This window comes from Salmo salar, chromosome 04 (genome assembly GCF_965601325.2).
Source record: "Salmo salar chromosome 04, fSalSal1, whole genome shotgun sequence".
NCBI lineage: Eukaryota > Metazoa > Chordata > Actinopteri > Salmoniformes > Salmonidae > Salmo > Salmo salar.
In genome coordinates, this window is record NC_138294.1 from 25,595,998 (window position 1) to 25,618,998 (window position 23,001).

At 40.8% G+C, this 23,001-nt stretch overlaps 1 protein-coding gene across 1 annotated transcript; it reads left to right on the forward strand.

Moving 5' to 3' along the window:
- The first annotated feature begins 16,176 nt into the window (after positions 1 to 16,176).
- LOC106602426 (uncharacterized) lies at positions 16,177 to 22,381 on the forward strand. The gene is made up of 3 exons (XM_014195143.3): positions 16,177 to 16,663; positions 17,009 to 17,139; positions 17,322 to 22,381. Exons 1-3 carry the CDS (start codon positions 16,405 to 16,407, stop codon positions 18,579 to 18,581), a joined length of 1,650 nt encoding a protein of 549 aa, XP_014050618.2. The 5' UTR covers positions 16,177 to 16,404; the 3' UTR covers positions 18,582 to 22,381.
- Positions 22,382 to 23,001: the final 620 nt, after the last annotated feature.

The following is a 23,001-nucleotide window of genomic DNA, read 5'->3' on the forward strand; positions in this document are numbered from 1 at the left end:
CGAGCTTCAATGCCATACAACACTCCTTCCGTGGACTCCAACTGCTCTTAAATGCTAGTAAAACTAAATGCATGCTCTTCAACCGATCGCTGCCCGCACCCACCTGCCCGACTAGCATCAATACTCTTGACGGTTCTGACTTAGAATATGTGGACAACTACAAATACCTAGGTGTCTGGCTAGACTGTAAACTCTCCTTCCAGCCTCACATTAAGCATCTCCAATCCAAAATTAAATCTTGAATCGGCTTCCTATTTTGCAACAAAGCCTCCTTCACTCACGCTGCCAAACATACCCTCGTAAAACTGACTATCCTACCGATCTTCGACTTTGGCGATGTCATTTACAAAATAGCCTCCAGCACTCTACTCAGACTGTATCCAATTTGCTATCAGTGCCATCCGTTTTGTCACCAAAGCCCCATATACCACCCACCACTGCGACCTGTATGCTCTCGTTGGCTGGCCCTCGCTACATATTCGTCACCAAACCCACTGGCTCCAGGTCATCTATAAGTCTTTGCTAGGTAAAGCTCCGCCTTATCTCAGCTCACTGGTCACCATAGCAACACCCACCCGTAGCACGCGCTCCAGCAGGTATATCTCACTGGTCATCCCCAAAGGTAACACCCCTTTGGTCGCCTTTCCTTCCAGTTCTCTGCTGCCAATGACTGGAACGAATTGCAAAAAAAAAAAATCGCTGAAGTTGGAGACTTATATCTCACTCACTAACTTTAAACATCAGCTATCTGAGCAGTTTACCGATCGCTGCAGCTGTACACAGCCCATCTGTAAATTGCCCATCCAAGATCCAAAAAAGTAAATTAAAACAATATACCTCATCCCCATATTGTTTTTATTTACTTTTTTTGCTCTTTTGCACACCAGTATTTCTACTTGCACATCATCATCTGCACATCTATCACTCCAGTGTTAATTTGCTAAATTTTAATTACTTTGCTACTATGGCCTATTTATTGCCTTACTTCCTTACTCCATTTGCACACACTGTATATAGATTTTTCTATTGTGTTATTGACTGTACTTTTGTTTTATCCCACGTGTAACTCTGTTGTTTTTTGTTGCGCTGCTTTGCTTTATCTTGGCCAGGTCGCAGTTGTAAATGAGAACTTGTTCTCAACTGGCCTACCTGGTTAAATAAAGGTGAAATTAAATTAAAAAAACTGTACATCCCTACGTTTCTATGGCATTAAGCCTATGAAGATTTATGCTGATTTATACAAAGTAAAGTCGTTATAGTTCAACAAAGTTTCTCCCCCATTTTTTATGTTCTATTCTTCTTTTGGTACAGTGGAACAAAGTTTACTTTTTTTCCAAATATTCTCAAACAAGTGCCAAAATGTAGAAAGACTGGTGGGATTTGAATGGCCAGCCAGGCGAATGGTTTGAGTTTTGGGTAGGGAAAACAAGATGGGAAAGCAGCCATGTCGACATGTGAAAGTTTTCTGACATAGCACTATGTCTGTTTTATATAATTGAATAGGATACGTTTTTGTCAATCTGACATGACTATTTCCAATTATTCTTTCTCAATTTGATAGTTTGCATAACATCAGGGATTTCAGTAAAAAGGTAATTTCATAGAAAAAAATTATATACTGCTCAAAAAAATAAAGGGAACACTTAAACAACACAATGTAACTCCAAGTCAATCACACTTCTGTGAAATCAAACTGTCCACTTAGGAAGCAACACTGACAATAAATTTCACATGCTGTTGTGCAAATGGAATAGACAACAGGTGGAAATTATAGGCAATAAGCAAGACACCCCCAATAAAGGAGTGGTTCAGCAGGTGGGGACCACAGACCACTTCTCAGTTCCTATGCTTCCTGGCTGATGTTTTGGTCACTTTTGAATGCTGGCGGTGCTTTCACTCTAGTGGTAGCATGAGACGGAGTCTACAACCCACACAAGTGGCTCAGGTAGTGCAGCTCATCCAGGATGGCACATCAATGCGAGCTGTGGCAAGAAGGTTTGCTGTGTTTGTCAGCATAGTGTCCAGAGCATGGAGGCGCTACCAGGAGACAGGCCACTACATCAGGAGTCCCTGGCGGCGTAGTGTGTTACTGATGGTAGGCTTTGTTACTTTGGTCCCAGCTCTCTGCAGGTCATTCACTAGGTCCCCCCGTGTGCTTCCGGGATTTTTGCTCACCGTTCTTGTGATCATTTTGACCCCACGGGGTGAGATCTTGCGTGGAGCCCCAGATCGAGGGAGATTATCAGTGGTCTTGTATGTCTTCCATTTCCTAATAATTGCTCCCACAGTTGATTTCTTCAAACCAAGCTGCTTACCTATTGCAGATTCAGTCTTCCCAGCCTGGTGCAGGTCTACAATTTTGTTTCTGGTGTCCTTTGACAGCTTTTTGGTCTTGGCCATAGTGGAGTTTGGCGTGTGACTGTTTGAGGTTGTGGACAGGTGTCTTTTATACTGATAACAAGTTCAAACAGGTGCCATTAATACAGGTAACGAGTGGAGGACAGAGGAGCCTCTTAAAGAAGAAGTTACAGGTCTGTGAGAGCCCGAAATCTTGCTTGTTTGTAGGTGACCAAATACTTATTTTCCACCATAATTTAAGTAAATTCATTAAAAATCCTACAATGTGATTTTCTGGATTTTTTTCTTCTCATTTTGTCTGTCATAGTTGACGTGTACCTATGATGAAAATTACAGGCCTCTCTCATCTTTTTAAGTGGGAGAACTTGCACAATTGGTGGCTGACTAAATACTTTTTTGCCCCACTGTATACATAGCACAGTCCGAATCTGGAAGCAAATTAAAGTCTACTTTGACCTTATACCAATATCATTCATGCTTCTTGTTGCCAGGAATCCCTCCTTCACCCCCTCTAACCTTGATAACACCTTTGAGCGATGGGGAGAGCTAGGGATCAATACCATAGGGGATCAATATATAGAAGGGACCTTTGCCTCGTTTGATTTGCTGAGGGAAACCTATAATCTTCCCAGAACTCATTTGTTCAGATACCTATAGATTAGAGACTGTTAGAAAACATCTTCCGACATTTGGGAATGCTAAACCTTCCATGTTTGACGGATGCATAAAAATATGCCCCACCTCAGGAAAACTGATATCTCGGTCTATATGGCGCTTTTAAATCTGTTAGCACACCTTCTACAGATGCCATTAAGGCAAAATGGGAGGAAGAGCTAGGGACTTACATTTCTGAGGCAGACTGGGAAGATAGCTCGGAGTATAGCTACACCTGCTCCATTAACTCCAGACATTGTCTCATACAATTCAAGGTATTATACAGATTACACTATAACAAAACAAAGCTGCATAGGATATTTCCTGATACATCTTCTATGTGTGATAAATGTAATGCTGCGCAGGGTACACTACTCCACCGCTTTGCCCTATGCTCTAACTTGTATGGTTATTGGTGTGGAATTTTTAGGATCTTCTCTGAAGTTTCGGAGACTTCAATTGACCCAGACCCGTTTCTGATCATCCTGGGTGTCACGCCCTGATCTGTTTCACCTGTCTTTGTGATTGTCTCCACCCACCTCCAGGTGTCACCTGTTTTCCCATTAGTCCCTGGGTACTTATTCTTGTTTCCTGTTTGTCTGTTGCCAGTTCATCTTGTTTTGTCAAGTCAACCAGGGTGTTTTTCCGTGCGCCTGCTTTTTCCTTTTCTCTGATTTTCCTCCCGGTTTTGACCCTTGCCTGCCTTGACTCTGATTCCGCCTGCCTGACCCTTCTGCCTGCCCTCGAGCCTGCTTGCCACTCAGTACTTCCTGGACTCTGACCTGGTTATGATCTTTTGCCAGTCCACAACCATTCTCTTGCCTGCCCCTTGGATTATAATAAATATCAGAGACTCTAACCATCTGCCTCCCATGTCTGCATCTGGGTCTTGCCCTGGGAGTGTCTGAAACCCTAAACAGATTAACCAACCCCCCAAAACAACTCATCTCTTACAGTCTCATTGTTGTTTTGGAAAAGGAAGGAAGCACCCTTTAACAAATTATGGCTCAGAGAATTGGTAAACACTGTACACTTAGAAAGAATTAGATTATTCTGAACAATAAATGATCAAGAATCGATCAAATCTGGCAAATCTTACTCGGACCATTCGGATTTTGTACATTTTAACCCACTCTCAACTGTCTACCCTTGGGCGGCAAGTGTTTGCCTCGGCACCCGAGCAGTGGGGGAGGGGGGGGGGGGGAGATTTGATGGATGTTTACCTGTCCTTGTTCTGTGTCTTATTCTGTATCATTTACTTTGTATCTATAACTCTGGGTCTTTTTGTTTGTCTGCTCTTTTATGTTTAGATAATAATTGCATACTTGTCTTTTCAACAAAATACCTACACACCATTCTTGTGTGTGTCCAATAAAACATGTTTGAACAAGTAGAAAGCATCCGAGCGAGCGAAACAGCGCCCCTCTGTCTCTCCACATGTAGGCCATCTATCTGATGCTGCCTGGTCCAAACGAGTATGACATTGTTGCCACCGGTAGCATTGAAGGCAAGGGAAGCCAGCGAGCATTTGGCTTCCCTTGATAACATTTTTTATAGAAATTTGCCAATCAACATTGGTGCTAAACTGGCCAAGCTCAACTGAATGATCCTGGCGCACCAAATAAAAGTTAAGTGTCAAGGGAAGCCAGCTTGGATTCAGACGTCCCTCCTATCAAATCGCATTGAGAGCACGTCATTGACAGAAACTTGAATTGTTGCATCTCGTTGTGTTGTCCTACGGTAGCTAGCTAGATAAAATTGTCACTTTCCTAAATTAACCATGGGTGGAGATAGGGGTTTGGACTTGTGATTTTTGTTAATTCTCCATACTGGCCAATGATTGGCCAGATTGGTGATTTTGATCCAACCATTAATTAATACATTGTTGTGCCACTGGCCTGAGAGGATGGAAGTTCAATATGTACCTAATGTAGAAGGCTAATGTTAACTAGCTAACGTTGCCCATGAATGGAAGTTAGGCTAGCAAGCAAGCATGTTAGCCAGGTAGCCTAGGACAACAATTTAAGCATGTACTGTATGACAGAGTGATAAATCGTTTTGTCAACATGAGAGGCAGATGGCATTGGCGTTTCTCTACAAGTAAGGTGAGTCAACATGTTTTTGTACTCGCACACACGCGCACACACACACAGAGAAATCAGACAGCCACATCATATTTAGCTTATGTTGATTGGACTAAATTGTTTTTGGTATCTTTTAGTTGTCACTGTATTAGACTAAGCAGAGGTGATTATATGATGTTGAAGTTTAAATGGTGCTGGAATAGTGGAGGCAGCTCCTGATTTCTAGTGGTCCGAAAATGTTAGAAACATTAACTTGCTTGACCATGCTGTAGGTCATGTAACTGTCTGTTACTGTACATGGAATATGCTTTGTGGACTTAACTGGACAGAGGTTGCTATATGGTTTTGTGATAAAACAAAAGGTGTGGTTGAATTTATTCTGCCACTGTCTTCTTAATGTCTCGGCCTTTATGCCTACAGTATATGCCTCTGAGCAAGGCAGTTAAACCAAATCACATTTTATTGGTCACATGCAGATGTTAATGCGAGTGTAGCGAAATGCTTGTGCTTCCAGTTCCAACAGTGCAGTAATAGCTAACAAGTAATCTAACAAATTCACAACGACTACCTTATACACTCAATGTAAGGGGATGGAATAAGAATATGTACATATAAATATAAGGATGCACAATGGCCGTGCGGCATAGGCAAGATGCAATAGATGATATAAAATACAGTATATACATATGAGATGAGTAATGTAGGATATGTAAACATTATTAAAGTGGCATTATTTAAAGTGACTAGTGATACCTTTATTAAATCCATTTATTAAAGTGACCAGTGATTTGAGTCTGTATGTTGGCAGCAGCCTCTCTATGTTAGTGATGGCTGTTTGAAAATAAGGGAGAGCCGCACACTCTAGGAGCTCAGATGCAAAAATGTAATATCCAACGTTTCGACAGCCAAGCTGTCTTCATCAGGGTATAATCACAAACACTGTGAGATGACTCGTTTATATAGTGTCAAAAGACACACAGGTGTCTGTAATCATGGCCAAGTGTGGCCTAATATCATTGGTTAATTCTCAAATATAAAAATGGCATACAAAGAACAGCATACAAAAAAACAAATGGATAGCATACGATCATAGATTCATTTTAGACTACACAAGCTTACAAACAATTACAATGGCAAAGTCACAATAATCACAAGAATGGCTTCAGATCAAAGGGGGTGACCTTGATCATTTATTGTTAAAACGAGAGGCTGCATGGATCTTTAACTTAAAGACCCTTGCTCCCTTCGGTCTCAACATAGACTTTGATCTGAAGCCCTTCTTGTGATTATTGTGACTTTGCCATTGTAATTGTTTGTAAGCTTGTGTAGTCTAAAATGAATCAGCTCTCCTCCCCTGTGTCCCGCTCCCAGAAATCAACCAAGTGCTATTCACTCACCTGTGAGGAGAACCATCCTTTTGCAGTTTGAACTAGCCCTGACATCACTATTAGACATTGAGACCACATATGCATTTGCCTGTTGTCTTTTCTTTGTGGGTTTTGTCTTACACAGTGTGAGAGAAAAATGGCAAGATTATGTTATAATACTTTTATTGCATCATGGTTGTTTTGTTTCAACAGTATAGAGTATTCTTAACTAATGTGTATGTGGGTTCTACTGAGGATGGGCCTCTGGGAGCTAACACTGACAGGAGATTTACCATGTCTTTTGGGTGATAAAACCTAAAGAGCGTTCCAGAGCATGAGTTAATGTTTCTGTTCTATACCGTACCAGGGAGAGATGGTTCCAGTTTGGAGTTGGAGGGCTAGACACTGGTCTATACAATGAAAACTGTTGACACAGCAGATACTGTCTGCTATGTTTTATAAGTATCTTTCATACACATCTTAATCTTGTGACCCATTCTATAAATCTGTTGTTCGTCATGCAGGTTGAAAGGGGTGTATCTTGGCTATAAAAGACCTTTGTATCGGCGCTCTCAACGGATCATCAGAAACGGTGATTCGTCGACCAGCCATTGCTATTGCAAAGCTCTCACTAGTAAAGATTTAGTTTAAGTATAACTGACTTGTGTGATACGTTTGTCTCTCCTCATTTGATAGTAAAGAAATGAACCACCACAACAGTCTACACAGTGTAGTGCATTTTAGAATTGAAGAGCACCAAATCACCAACTACAGATACACATTCTTGTTAGAGCATCTCGAAGACGAAATTCAATGTAGAATCAGTTTGACGAGGTGACAAACAGATTATGTTTTACTATTGTAACATGCAGGGATAATAATTCTATTGTCTCTGTCAGGAGCCCAGGCTTTTGCCGTAGATGGTAGAGTTCTCCTCGCTGGACCACACAATCTTAAGCACTCCTCTCTCTATATACATTGATTGGTAGGTTACACTATATTTAGATACTTCCTGAGACACCTTTTTCTATTTGTCTTCGTACTTAATAAATGGTGAAACACTAAATGTGATAATGTTCTTTATTTGAATGTATATGCATGAAACGTACATTATGGAAACCATTCCTCACACTCAAATCAAATCAAAATCAAATCAAAAATCAATCATAGTTAGTAGTAGAATAATAGATTGGCATGAATTTGGCACCGTCAACTTCTAAAAGGTTAGTTGGAAAGATAGGCTAATCATTTAAACCACCTAAATATATTCACATTAACTGAACATTTAGTAGATGAAGCTCAAACATTAATTTCCCAACTACTTTTTCTATAACCCTGCAGACTATCATTCTCCATACCGTATATTCCAATGCATCCAACACTATGCATGCCCACCATGGCATTGGGCAATATGCTGACATGAGGACTCATCTGGTTTAAAAATCAATCTCTGGTCATCTTATTCTAGAGCACATTGTATATATTTTGCCCAGCTGTTTTTAGAGAAGATTGTATTGCAAGATATGCTGTGTTGGCTAATATGCATATGCAGCTGTAGTTTTTAAACCTCCATTCTATATGACTGAATGTTTCTTTAAGCCAGCAGCTAGTTACTTGAAATGGGACATAATCGTTCCAAAATTTTCCGACAGAGGTAAAGACAGTTTCAAGTTGGATATTCAACGGATATTCGCGCATTCAAACCTCAATAGCTTTCAAACCACTTGAGCCACAGACTCCAAATAAGTGTCATTATGTTGGAAAAACTGTGCACAACATTGCACAGGTCTTATTTTCACGATTTGGACATTAATTCGCTTTCCAAAGTTAATAAACATGTGGAAATGTGAGCAGCATTTTGTGTTCCTACTTGAATTAATTAGGGAGTATAAACAAAGTACACATTTTTTTACATTCAAATTTCAATAGCTCATTGGTCATGTGACCTACTTGACTCAACGAAGGTCCAGAACATCCACTGACCACCCTTCTATATTGCACACCCTTCAGTTAATCCATTTTCATCTCACAAGATTTTACATGAATTTTTCAACATTTAGAATTTCAATAGCTCCTTGGTCATGTGACCTAGTGACTTCAAACAAGGTTCAGAATGTCCACTCAGTGGGCCTACACATTGCACACCCTTTAGTTTGTCCATTTTCATCTCACAAGATTTTACATAAATGTTTCTAAATGTAAAATTTCAATAGCTCCTTGGTCATGTGACCTACTGACCTCAAACAAGGTTCAGAATGTCCACTGACTATACCTTCATATCGCACACTGATGTTTTTCTACTTTCATATCATGCTATTAGACTTAAATCTGTAAGCTTTGCAGGCCTTCATTTCACATGGGTGTTAAAACATTTTTTTTAAAGTTAATAAATGTTCCAGCCTCGCAATAACTATCTTTCACATGGACACTGAAAAGATCGGCAAATGGCTGTATATGGTATGGATCAAGGACAGGAGAGGTGTTCGAACAGAGGTGCTTAAAGGAAGGCGCACAGGTAGGCCTCATGAAAAACAATGTTTCATATTCTCTTTTTAATCACAGTAATAGGGAGGGATTTTTCAGTCAGAGTGAGCTTGATAAGGTGAAAGAATCCTTTTCATAGCATCACTTTCATATACTGTACATTAAGACCAATCCTTCTACGTTGAGTATTACACGGAACCCAAACAAGGATGCGCCGTGCGCTATCGCGCATACATTTATTTTGTCCCCGTACACCAAACGCGATCATGACACGCAGGTTGAAATATCAAAACAAACTCTGAACCAATGACATTAATTTGGGGACAGGTCGAAAAGCATTAAACATGTATGGCAATTTAGCTAGTTAGCTTGCACTTGCTAGCTAATTTGTCCTGGGATATAAACATTAAGCTGTTATTTTACCTGGAATGCACAAGGTCCTCTACTCCGATAATTAATCCACACATAAAACGGCCAACCGAATCGTTTCTAGTCATCTCTCCTTCTAGGCTTTTTCATCTTTGAACTTATATGGCATCTAAACTTTCATAGTATTACCACGACGACCGCCAAAACAGTTCGTCTTTCAATCACCCACGTGGATATAACCAATGAGGAGATGGCACGTGGGTACCTGCTTCTATAAACCAATGAGGAGATGGGAGAGGCAGGACTTTCAGCGCGATCTGCGTCAGAAATAGAAAGGAGTTCTATTTAATCCCTTGGCATCGCAGACGCTCGTTGGCATGCGCGAGCAGCGTGGGTGCAATAATTGAATAACATGGATTTCTACATTTATTTTTCGACGCTCGTGCACGCGACGTGTCCGGTCTGGTCAGCATGTTAGAACGCAGTTTCCATAACCTGATAATGACTTGATATTTGAGTGCATTCACAACAAGCCACCTGCACTTACAAAATGCTGTAGTGCATTTGAGGGTTGGCTTTTCTGATGAAAATAATTATTTGATGCATGGCCTACTATTTCTAACTGGAAAAATAAATTCCTACGTCTTTTGTGAGTAAAATCCTATTTCAAACATTTATTTAGGTACATTTTTGTGAACAGGTATGAGGGTTGTGATATGGGTCATTTAATAGTAAAATCATTTAAGGGATCAATACATTTCTATATTGCTTCCCCAGTATCTGCATGAACCATCGGGCCAAGTGTTTTTGGTTGACCCTGCTGGACAGAAAGAGAAGGAGGAATCGGAACACGCTGCATTCAAATTCAGATCTTAAGTTATTCCATTGTACTGGATCTAATACATATTAGCATTTTACATACATTCATAAGTGTAATAATTTTTTATGACACTGAAAAACTCTTGGCTGCTGCTACTGTCACTTTCAGACATGCGCAGAGCAGACTGAAAGGGTAGCTCTTGACTTGAACCACAGGGGTTCTCTGTAAAGAGAGAGTAATCCAAAAAGCACAGACACACCCCTTGACTTACAATTGGCACCGTTGACCTGTATGTATTCTCTTCTGATTGGCTCTGTGGTGCACAGTCTGGCAGTCTGACTAAAGTGCCAGAGGTATGAGGAGAGACATCCTCCTTTGTATTTATGGGAACGAATATTTCGTAACACTTTGGATCCAATTCTTGGACAGTTAGAAGACACAATGCATCAATGCAAAAAAAAATATTACTAATTACTGTCCATGAGTAACCTCAACCTTGTGGGTCTGTGGGTCTTTTGGCTAATAAAGTGCCAACTCAATTCTACCAGTGACAAGTCTCTCATGCCCCTATGAACGGGGACACAGAGCAATAGTTTTTAATCTAAACCAGCCCTTTTTTACTGGAGTACACTAACCCCTAATTGGGGCTATTTTCGTGACACATAGAAGCAGTTTACCAGATAAGAAGTCAAGAAGATCAAAAAGTAGATTGTTGTAAGGGTGTATTACATCCATTGCCATATCCATTCTGGATTCTGAGTGGTAAAATCAAAGCTGAAAAATGCCTCTATGTATGTGTATACATTTTCCCCCAAGACAGAACTGCCAAAGGGGGTGGAGTTGCAATCTACTGCAGAGTTCTGTCATGCTATCGAGGTCTGTGCCCAAACAGTTCGAGCTTCTACTTTTAAAAATCCACCTTTCCAGAAATAAGTCTGTCACTGTTGTCGCTTGTTATAGACCCCCCCTCAGCCCCCAGCTGCGCCCTGGACACCATATGTGAATGAATTGCCCCCCATTTATCTTCAGAGTTTGTACTGTTAGGTGACCTAAACTGGGATATGCTTAACACCCCGGCCGTCCTACAATCTAAGCTAGATGCCCTCAATCTCACCCAAATTATCATGGAACCTACCAGATACAACCCCAAATCCGTAAACATGGGCACCCTCATAGATATCATTCTGACGAACCTGTCCTCTAAATACACCTCTGCTGTCTTCAACCAAGATCTCAGCGATCACTGCCTCATTGCCTGCATCTGTAATAGATCTGCGGTCAAACGACCACCCCTCATCATAGTCAAACGCTCCCTAAAACACTTCAGCGAGCAGGCCTTTCTAATCGACCTGGCCCGGGTATGCTGGAAAGATATTGACCTCATTCTGTCAGTAGAGGATGCCTGGTTATTCTTTAAAAGTGCTTTCCTCACCATCTAAAATAAGCATGCCCCGTTCAAAAGAATTTGAACCAGGAACAGATATAGCCCTTGGTTCACTCCAGACCTGACTACCCTTGACAAGCACAAAAACATCCTGTGGCGTACTGCATTAGCATCGAATAGCCCCCGCGCTATGCAACTTTTCAGGGAAGTTAGGAATTTATCGGCAGACTCAACAGCCTTGGTTTCTCAAATGACTGCCTCACCTGGTTCACCAACTACTTCTCAGATAGAGTTCAGTGTGTCAAATCGGAGGCCCTGTTGTCCGGACCTCTGGCAGTCTCTATGGGGGTGCCACAGGATTCAGTTCTCGGGTCGACTCTTTTCTCTGTATACATTAATGATGTCACTCTTGCGGCTGGTGATTCTCTGATCCACATCTACGAAGACAACACCATTCTGTATACATCTGGCCCTTCTTTGGACACCATGTTAACTAACCATACAACTCTCCTTCCGTGGCCTCCAACTGCTCTTAAATGCAAGTAAAACTAAATGCACGCTCTTCAACTGATCGCTGCACGCACCTGACCGCCCGCCTAGCATCACTACTCGGACGGTTCTGACTTAGAATATGTGGACAACTACAAATACCTAGGTGTCTGGTTAGACTGTAAACTCTCCTTCCAGACTCATATTAAGCATCTCCAATCCCAAATTAAATCTAGAATCGGCTTCCTGTTTCGCAACAAAGCATCCTTCACTCATGCTGCCAAACACCCTCGTAAAACTGACTATCCTACCGATCCTTGACTTCGGCGATGTCATTTATAAAATAGCCTCCAACACTCTACTCAGCAAATTGGATGCAGTCTATCACAGTGCCATCCGTTTCGTCACCAAAGCCCCATATACTACTCATCACTGCGACCTGTATGCTCTCGTTGGCTGGCCCTCGCTTCATATTCGTCGCCAAACCCACTGGCTCCAGGTCATCTATAAGTCTTTGCTAGGTAAAGCCCCGCCTTATCTCAGCTCACTGATCACCATAGCAGCACCCACCCGTAGCACTCGCTCCAGCAGATATATTTCACTGGTCACCCCCAAAACCAATTCCTCCTTTGGCCGCCTTTTCTTCCAGTTCTCTGCTGCCAATGACTGGAACAAACTGCAAAAATCACTGAAGCTGGAGACTCATATCTCCCTCACTATTTTTAAGCATCAGCTATCAGAGCAGCTTACAGATCATTGCACCTGTACATAGCCCATCTGTAAATAGCCCATACAACTACCTCATCCCCATATTATTTATTTTATTTATATTTGTTTTTTTATTTTGCTCCTTTGCGCCCCAGTATCTCTACTTGCACATTCATCTTCTGCACATCTATCACTCGTCTTTATTTGCGAAATTGTAATTATTTTGCCACTACGACCTATTTATCACCATAACTCCCTAATCTTACTTCATTTGCACACACTGTATATAGACTTTTCTATTGTGTTATTGACTGTACGTTTGTTTATTCCATGTGTAACTCTGTGTTGTTGTTTGTGTCACACTGCTTTGCTTTATCTTGGCCAGGTCACAGTTGTAAATGAGAACTTGCTCTCAACTGGCCTATCTGGTTAAATAATGGTGAAATAAAAAATACTGTATGTGGGAATGTCTTATGTCCATCCTACATGTAGTGTTGGTACATGGAATATTCCTCAACTGCTTATATCATAAATTGCTATTGCAAATATAAGTATTATTTTCAACAACTGACATTTTCAGATATTATTTTGACAAACACACTTTGGTGCTTAAAATTCATTCTCTATTGTCATAGATTTGGTGGGCACTGTCATCTGTGATCTGACTTTAAGCACGTACTGATGAAACTGTCACTTAATTTTTGTTGTTGTTAAAGTCTACAAACGCTCTACATTTATTCACTCTGTGATAGGGTTGGATCCTATATGCTACTTGTATTATTGTCCTGTAAATGGTTCAGTGCCTATAATTTAGCCTGTGTGTGTAGAATGGGGCATAAAGGAAATTACCTCCACTACTAAATTACTACTAGATTATAGTGATAAGGAAAACGGCATACAAATTTGGCTTGTGTATTCATTTGCCTATAACTAATCAGAATTCCATTATCTTTACATAAAAAAGAGAATATTTCAAAATGAGAAGATCCTGCCATGGAAAAGACGACTGGGTGGACATGAAGTGGAAAGGAGGGGAAAAAAACTCACACCATGCAGCAGGACACATTCAGCTGCAGGGTCTTTGTAATGCAGGTTTGAGAGTTATATTTTCAATAATGAATGGTTAGCTGTTATGTGACAGTTAGGTCAAAAATCCTATTTTATTTTTTGGTGTAGATGGCCAAGGAAGTTGCACAGAACTTCCCCTCCCAAATTGATATGGAACCTTCAAAAACACATGGAGCAACTGCGAAAAGAAATGGCTGAGGATACACTAAAAATGTCTGGTATGTAATGACATTTAATTCAAATGAAATGTAAATTCTTTATTTTTATGTAGTCGTGTCAGACAGCCATATGTTCAGTTCATGCCTATGATTTCAGAGTTCAACAAAGCCAACAACTCCTTCATGTGTGCCACTGACAAAGAACCTGGATGTGGCCCAAAGACTGACTGGGTTAGTAACTTTATTTAACATGTTTATAATCTTTTGACAACAGTGACGGCATGTAAGACAATTTATGATATAACACAATGGATGGCTAATTCGTCATTCTACATTGATATTATTTATAACGTGTTACGTTTTGTTTTAGATTGAATGTTTTGCATGCCAACGGTGGTTCCATGTGCTGTAACTAAGAATGAAGACAAAATAGTTCAGAGTAAAGAACACAAACTGGAAGTGCAGTCTTTGTTGTTGAAAATGTCCGCTATACCCCATCCACACTGAAGAGGCTCTGAAATGTACATCAACCAGGGATAAAGAGAAAGTTAACACTGTGAAACGTTTAATACTTATTTGAAGTTAAGTGTCTGTTGACATGTTGGAGGTCTACAATTTCTGTTTAATTTGTCAATATTCAATTTTTATTCATTGATATACTGGCCACCATTACTGTGGGTACATGTTCAGTATATGTATTGACCAGCAAACCCACTGCAGCCTACCTCACTAGCTCACTCTCCATCCCTGCTATGGACAATTAATAGCATGACTCTCGTACTTTGCCCTTTTCCTTTATGGTTGATATTAACGACAAAAGGAGATATTATCTGTCTCTCTCCTATTGTGTACCGCTGTTAAATACTGTGGACAAATAAAAAAACAGGGAAAATAGGTACTTAGAACTACCAATTATTATAGATAAATATTAAAGAAAAGGGTAAACACAACACTGGACTGAACCCCCTAATTGTGAAACTAATGTTAATGTACAACAATATAGAAGAGATATAAGAGGTTATGCAATATGGGTGTATATCCACTGCACGCTTCTTAGGTGTGTAATTGACATGACCAATGGACTATAGAAATGTAAAACTATGAAAAATGTACGTTAAACCGCGTGATTTTACAGCACACAAACAAGAGTGTGCAATATAGAATGGTACATTCTGCACCATGTTTGAAGTCAGTAGGTCACATGACCACAGAGCTTTTGAAATTTTACATTTTAAATAAATTAATGTAAAATCTTGTGAGATGAAAATGGACTAACTAAAGGGTGTGCAATGTGTAGGCCCACTGAGTGGACATTCTGAACCTTGTTTGAAGTCTCTAGGTCACATGACCACAGAGCTATTGAAATTTTACATTTGGAAAAATTCATGTAAAATCTTGTGAAATGAAAATGGACTAACTAAAGGTTTTGCAATATAGAAGGGTAGTCAATGGACATTCTGAACCTTGTTTGAGTCCAGTAGGTCATATGACCTAATTAAAAATGTAAATAAATAATTTAAAATAGTGCGAGATGTAAATCGACAAAAAATAAATGTGTGCAATGTGTGTCTATGCCATCGGGTTAGCTAGAACCAGTTGTGAAAGTTTTAGGAGTAATGGTTAAATAACTAATTGGAATTAGAACAATTTGATTTGTCACCATGTTGACGGTTCCTAACTGCTGTTGGTGGACGTAAGGGAAACTATAGGCGAATATCCAACCTGAAATTGTCTTTACCTAGGTAGGAATAAAGCAAAATATGACCAATGGCTCATTCGAGAGAAGACATCCTCCCCGAGTTATCACATCGGCCAGTATTGAAATCTGACATGTATGATAGACGTTTTCGCGATCTAAAAGTCGTATTCCTATTAACTTCCAGTGTAGTGGGAGACTTAACACGGTGCCTACGTCATACTGACCGGATTTCTGCCCGCTTTAACGCCAATAAATCAGATACACATGAAAACATGAAGTGGCCCTTGGAATCGCTAGAACATCACCCAGAGATGCACAAAAGTAATATAACATTCGAAATGGGTGAACCTTTCCTTTAAAAATATACTTTTTTTTTAAGGCGGGTTTTTGCAATAATTCTGTCTGCGGGAGTTGGTGACGACCGCTTGAAGATAATGATCATGAATATAAGTTTTGATGTGTAACGTAAAGCAGTACCGTATTTCAAGAACAGCGCGCATACCCTTTTCCATTTAGCCACACCCTTTGACCAACGACGCCACCAATAACATCCTTTCTCTTCAGTGGAAACGGAAGTAAACAATGACAAGGAACAATTTTCACGTTAGGGTTTAGATTTAGACGTTTATTAACACCATGGAACTCAAAATATGACTAATTTAACTGCACAGCATCACATACTTACCCCAGGTAGTCTTTAATTCGCGGTGGAGACAGGACTTGGTTGATAGATGTTATCTAGGTAACGCTAGCTAGCGAACAATGGCTAACTGTATGGTTTTTAACGCTCAAATAGCCTCCATCATGGAGGTGTTAGCGAATGCGGCCGTGGCAGAGATCTGTAAACTCGTAGACGACGACTATGCAGTGTTTCGGTTGGAAATAACTCAAAGCCAGAAAGAAAACAGGGCATTGCGAAGGAAATTACAGCTACTGGAACTGAAGGTGGCACGGGAGCGCGTCTGCGCTAGTCGTCTCAGTAGTGTCAAGATCCCTGACCGATACAGAGGAATGGCAAGAGGTACCTTTCCGTTCCCCTCTGCACATGTGTTCAGATGTGTTACCCAGCATTTTTGGATAGTATGCTATTACCCTGATTACTTAGCTATCTTGCACAAATACGCATCATTTTCTAACCAGATCATTAAATAATAGGAAATGCAGTAAATCAATAATCGAAAACAATGTGATGGATGGAACACCATAAGTCGATCTACAAATAGTATAACAAAAGTTATGAGAAGTGTTACCTTATATCCTTGCCAATTCTAGACAGTGTAAAAAAAACTGTTACTAGTGTACAATATACAGTTGAGCATTGACAGTACCTATCCTAACCACTTCTTTCCCCCAATCACTCTCTCAGGTGAAGGGCATCTCACTGGAGGCCACAGGAGCTTTGTGAAGCTAGCGGGCCACAATACATGGAGAGATGACCAACCAATCACTGTTGATGAGGGGAGTGGAACCTCAACCCAGCACATTATCATGATAGAGGTTAGTGTAATAGTATTACATAAAAATTACAGTACATCAAATGTGGCCAGTTTATTTCAGAAAGACTCCTCTCAGCTATTCACTAGCTTACATTATCTGCCATAGGGGAGATTGTGAGACTTCCCTACAACATTGTTATCCAATTCAACTCATGTTCCGGTAATAACGTCCCCTTGTGTCAGGCTGCAGGTCCTGGTGTCAAGCAGGAGAGGACTGAAGGAGAGGACCCACGACACAGCACAGACATCCAGACTGGAGCAGCGGCTGGAGTGGTGCCCCCTGTAGCCACGGAAGAACTCTCAACTGCTTCCACGCTCCAGTCCAGGACCCGATGCAGCATTAAGGAGGCTAGTAGAACGCCCAACGCCATCCTCAAGTCAGAGACAGTCACAGAAACACAAAGGCTCTTACAGACAGGATCTGACCACAGATCAGACCCAGAGAGACTGGAGCTGGGGCCACTTGGCTGTCCTGCTCTAGGCTCAGAATATTTACTAGACGGTAACCCAAGCCCGAATACGGTTCATTCCCATCGGGACTCTGGTGATGTGTTAGAAACTGGTAATGATCCGTCTTGTTCTTACACTACAGAGATGGACCCTGGCAACATGCCCTTGGGTTTAGAGACACAGACTGATCTGTCTAGAGGGGACTGGAACCGGTACAGTAGTAGTGTGTACTCTGAAGGGTGCCTAGATAAGAAAGGGGAGGTTATAGTCGTAGATAAAGTGAAAGTGGAGGGCGATGCTCCTCCCACATGGAATGTAGACGAGACTCACTTAGGAGAAGGACACTCACAAGGCAGAGATTTTTTAGATTACAGGGAAAGCTTAGAGACAAATACAAATATCACGACCCACTCCCCTTTACACGCAATCAGGGATCGTGAGCCAGTGTCCACGTCGATGGGGCCATCCGATTCACATGACCGTGTCCTTTTCCATCAGGTATTTAACTCAAACGACCGGGCTAGAGCCCAGACTCATGGAGGGGGAACCACATCAGGCAATAGTAAAGAGAAACGGTTCCTCTGCATGTTCTGTAGCAAAGGCTTCAGCTGCCCCCAGAAGGTGGAGATCCACCAGAGGGTCCACACAGGGGTGAAACCCTTCAGCTGTACCCAGTGTCACATGTGCTTCGCCCAGGCTTGCAACCTGAAGAGGCACCAGAGGGTCCACACAGGGGTGAAACCCTTCAGCTGTACCCAGTGTCACATGCGCTTCTCCCACTCATCAAGCCTGAAGAGGCACCAGACGGTCCACACAGGGGAGAAATCCTACAGTTGCCCCCAGTGTGAGAAGAGGTTTTCCCACCAGCACCAGCTGAAGATGCACCTGAAGGTCCACATGGGAGAGAGGCAGTTTGTCTGTACGCAAGAGGTTCTCAGAGAGGTGCCTCCTCAGGATACACCAGCAGAAAAAACATTCCACTCTATGACATAGACCAGACATCGATAACATTAGGCACGCCAAGCGATTTGATAAAATGGATTAAATCAGTGAACTTGCATTTGTTTCGAAATTGCATTGGTTTTCCATAAATGGCTATTTATTCATTGTGTTTTGTTTGGAGAGCTCCTGTCAATGTTGAGTATGGACCTGATTACACATAGAAGTAGGCCTAGGCTACCTGGCCTGCACGCAAATGTATAAAATGTGCCTATTTGGGGATGTCTGATAGTATTTCTGATTGTCTTAACTCACCACCACTAATGAGCTGGGGAGCTTCTCAAAGTAATTTTTCTTCTTCTCTTCAAACAGCTAGTAGCCTAAACAAAGTCTGTTTTTACATCCATTGAGAATGACAGTAGTTCCACAATAACCAGGTTTCCATCCAACCCTTTTATATAAGTAAAGTACATGTCGGATCAAAATATTCACTACAGGCCTGATGGAAACAGCAAGTTTGTCGGTCAACTTTCCAGATGACGACAAATCCAAATACACTAAACAAGGTGGGATCTTTGTGTCGGTAAAATTAATAATGCGAGAAATGACGGTGGGAACGCTTTTATGTGCAAATATTGATATAATATTCATAAATTCGAAGTAAACTTGCAGGCACGCGATGATATGTTGTGTGGTCCTGCCACTACGACTCAGGAAACATGCAGTTTATTAGACTACAGATGAAATAAGTTATGGTGAACAGGGTGGTGAAAGTTCATGGTGATGAGCTTGATGCTCCTTTCCAATATTCTGGTGACATAATGATTGATGTTTGGCTGCCGTTTAACAGATAAAAATAATCTTGCTCTTTTGTCCATAATAATCTTATCACGTAGACTATACACCCTCATTGTATCTGCGTGGTGTTGGCTAGAGCGCACGTGCCATCAGTAGAGTTGAAAATAAGATGGAAACCAATTTATCGGCACATGGGAATTTAACTGCAAAAGTAATTTATGTGCACTAACTCATCACATACAGCTTGTTATCTGCAACAAGATAGGCCTTTTACTGTGTGTACGTAAAACTGGACACACACCTCTGATGGGAAAATGTGCATATTGTTTTTATGCAGATTTTAGAATATTCACATAAATCTGTCACCAATTGGATGGAAACCTAGCGAATGTATTTAATATCTTTCCAGCTCTCTCCCTTTCGAAAACCACCGAGCCTAGGCTTGAAAGGGAAGAATGTAATGCTCTGATCCAGTAAAAATGGCAAATACCTGATTACTTCTTATCCCCTGCGAAAAAGCTGGCTCTGTCCGGAACTCACTGGCGCGAGAAACTCTGAGGGCCCAGAATAGTTGATACAATGCTGCAAGTTTGCAAGCTGGAGCTTCAGGCCAGACCCAGTTGATACAATGTTTCAAGGTCTTTGCAGACAGGCGGAGTAGAGAGATAAATGCAATTGAAAGAACATTAACAAACTGCTATGCATACCCAATGTGATTTATAGAATACTTATTTTTATCAGGATATTTTCTACCTGCAATGTTTTTATTTGTTGGCTTATGTAGGCTATTTTTAACTAGTTGTCATTAATAGTTACTTGCATTGGTATATGTTCTTTAGCTGCCAATGGCTCAAGGTGTATAATACAATGTGTCCATTTCGCAGATGCAGGTACTCTTGCATTAGATTAATTTTAACTTTTAGATCTGTATCATTTTCATTTCGATAGAATTTAGATTAACCACATGACAATGATTTTAATATGTTATTAACCACAAAAATGTAAATATGAAAATCATAACTTACACGTAGACCAGTAGCTCCTGGCGTGCTGTTTGTCATGTGCCTTTTTCTCAGGAGTGGCTTCTGTCTGGCCACTCTCTCAAAAAGCCCAGATTGGTTAAGTGCTGTAGAGATTGTTGTCCTTCTGGCAGGTTCTCCCATCTCAGCCAAGGACCTCGTTGACCAAGGTCCTTCTTGCCAGTTTGGTCGGACGGCCAGCTCTAGGCAGAGTCTGGATTGTTTCGTAATTTTTCAATTTCCCAATGATGGAGATCATGCTCTTGGAAACTTAACATTCTAGAAATTATTTTATACCCTTCCCCAGATATGCCTCATCACAATTCTAACTCGGTGCTCTACGGACAGTTCGTTGGACTTCATGCTATAGTTTCTGCTCTGACATGCACTTCTTCTTTGAAATTGGGTTGGTGGATCGCATCCAGCTTTTAAAGGTGCGTACTCCGCCACCTACTGTACTGGAGTGTGAGGTCAGTCACGGCCTACCTACATTAAATTATCTTCATTAGTCCTTTTCCTCTAAGAAAGTGAAAGAGCCCTAGACACCACTCCTCTCCACTTTCAACCCCCCACTACACGACCCAAACCCCAACCCCGTCCAGCCTCTCTAACCCTTTCACACAATCTCTTGCTATCTACGTCATACAGTTCAAACATATCAACACATGCCCCACCGTTTTCTCCACTAAACACTCAAACAGACCTGTTTCATGTCTCCCTATCATCCACAACGTGACATTCAAACCTGTGCCCAAACCTTAGTCTACTCCACACAAATAAGTCTGTCCTACATCCCATACTCCCCACCTCTTCCTTTACTGACCGATGCATGCAATACAATTACCTCCCCTTACTAGCATCCCACTTCCTTTGCCAAAGATTGAGCCCTTTTGCCCGGATCAAGGACTTGACTTCCCTGCAGCCCAGCAGGACCTGAATATCTACCCCCTCTCTCCTCACTACCCTCTTAGCCACCACATCAGCCTTCTCATTACCCTCCACATCCACATGGGCGGGAACCCAGTAAAAGCTTACCACCACTCCAATCCCAATAACAGCACCATCATCTCCACAAACAAGTATTCAGACCCCTTCACTTTTTCTCCATTTTGTTACGTTACAGCCTTATTTTAAAATATGGAGAGACTCAAGGCTATAATCGCTGCTTAAGGTGCTTCAACAATGTACTGAGTAAAGGGTCTGAATACTTATGTAAATGTAATATTTCATTTGCAAAAATGAAAGAAAAAAAATGTTTGCTTTGTCATTATGGGGTATTGTGTGTTGACTGATGAAGAAAATAATTTAATCAATTTTAGAATAAGGATGTAACGTAACAAAAATGTGAAGAAAGTGAAGTGGTCTGAATACTTTCCAAATGCACTGTACACCCCTGCCCCCACCTTACCGCTGACTGGATCCTTTTCCTTTGAACCATCTGTATATATCCTGAAAAACAAATAAAACCGATTATCCTGACATGCACTGTCAACTGTGGGACATTATATAGACAGGTGTGTTTCTTTCTAAATCATGCCCAACAATTGAATTGGCTACATGTGGACTCCAATCAAGTTGTAGTGAAGTCTCAAGGATGATCAAAGGAAATTGGATGCACCTGAGCTAAATGTTTAGTGTCATAGCAAAAGGGTGTGAATACTTATGTAAATTAGATATTTCTGTATTTAATTTTCAATACATTTGTTAAAATATCTAAACATGTTTTCACTTTGTCTTTATAGGTTATTGTGTGTCGAAAACATATATATTTAATCAATTTTGAATTCAGGCTGTAACACAAGAAAATGTGGAATAAGTCAAGGGGTATGAAAACTCTCTGAAGGCACTGTATATGATGTTCAGAAAATGCCTATTTCATTACTTCCATTCAACTACTTAATTTTTTCCCCAAGACACTTTTAATGACAAAATGCAGTTTCAAGTTTATGCAGATTTTTTTGTTGTTGAGACGTGTGTGGTTTTCATATGGTGTATTTAAAACTTGTTTGTTTAATAAACACAAAATGGGACTTTTCATTCCAAGATTTTCATTGAGACTATCTTTAGTATACATCACATCTGACCTCACCCTATTCTGAATACACACATACTAACAAGCACCTACTGTACACGTCAAATATAGTTTAGTCGGGCCTTCCCTGTGGCTCAGTTGGTAGAGCATGGTGTTTGCAACGCCAGCATGGTGTGTGCAACACCAGGGTTGTGGGTTCGATTCCCACGGGGTGCCAGTACAAGAAAAAAAATGCATGAAATGAAATGTATGCATTCACTACTGTAAGTCGCTCTGGATAAGAGCGTCTGCTAAATGACTTAAATGTAATGTGTTTGTCTGATGACAGGGTTTTTTCTGCATATATACAGTACCAGTCAAAAGTTTGGACACACCTACTCATTCAAGGGTTTTTCTTTCTTTTTATTATTTTCTACATTGTAGAATGATATTGAAGATATCAAAACTATGAAATAACACATATGGAATCATGTATTAAATGAATATATTTTAGATTCTTCAAAGTAGCCACCCTTTGTCTTGATGACAGCTTTGCACACTCTTGGCATTCTCTCAACCAGCTTCATGAGGTAGTCACCTAGAATGCATTTCAAATAACAGGTGTGCCTTGTTAAAAGTAAATTTG

Bases quoted from the DNA above. Each gene is read 5' to 3' on its own strand.
- LOC106602426 (XM_014195143.3), top strand. From the start codon at position 16,405: ATGGCTAACTGTATGGTTTTTAACGCTCAAATAGCCTCCATCATGGAG. The intron at 16,664-17,008 runs GTACCTTTCCGT...TCACTCTCTCAG, and splicing joins ATACAGAGGAATGGCAAGAG to GTGAAGGGCATCTCACTGGA. The intron at 17,140-17,321 runs GTTAGTGTAATA...CCCTTGTGTCAG, and splicing joins AGCACATTATCATGATAGAG to GCTGCAGGTCCTGGTGTCAA.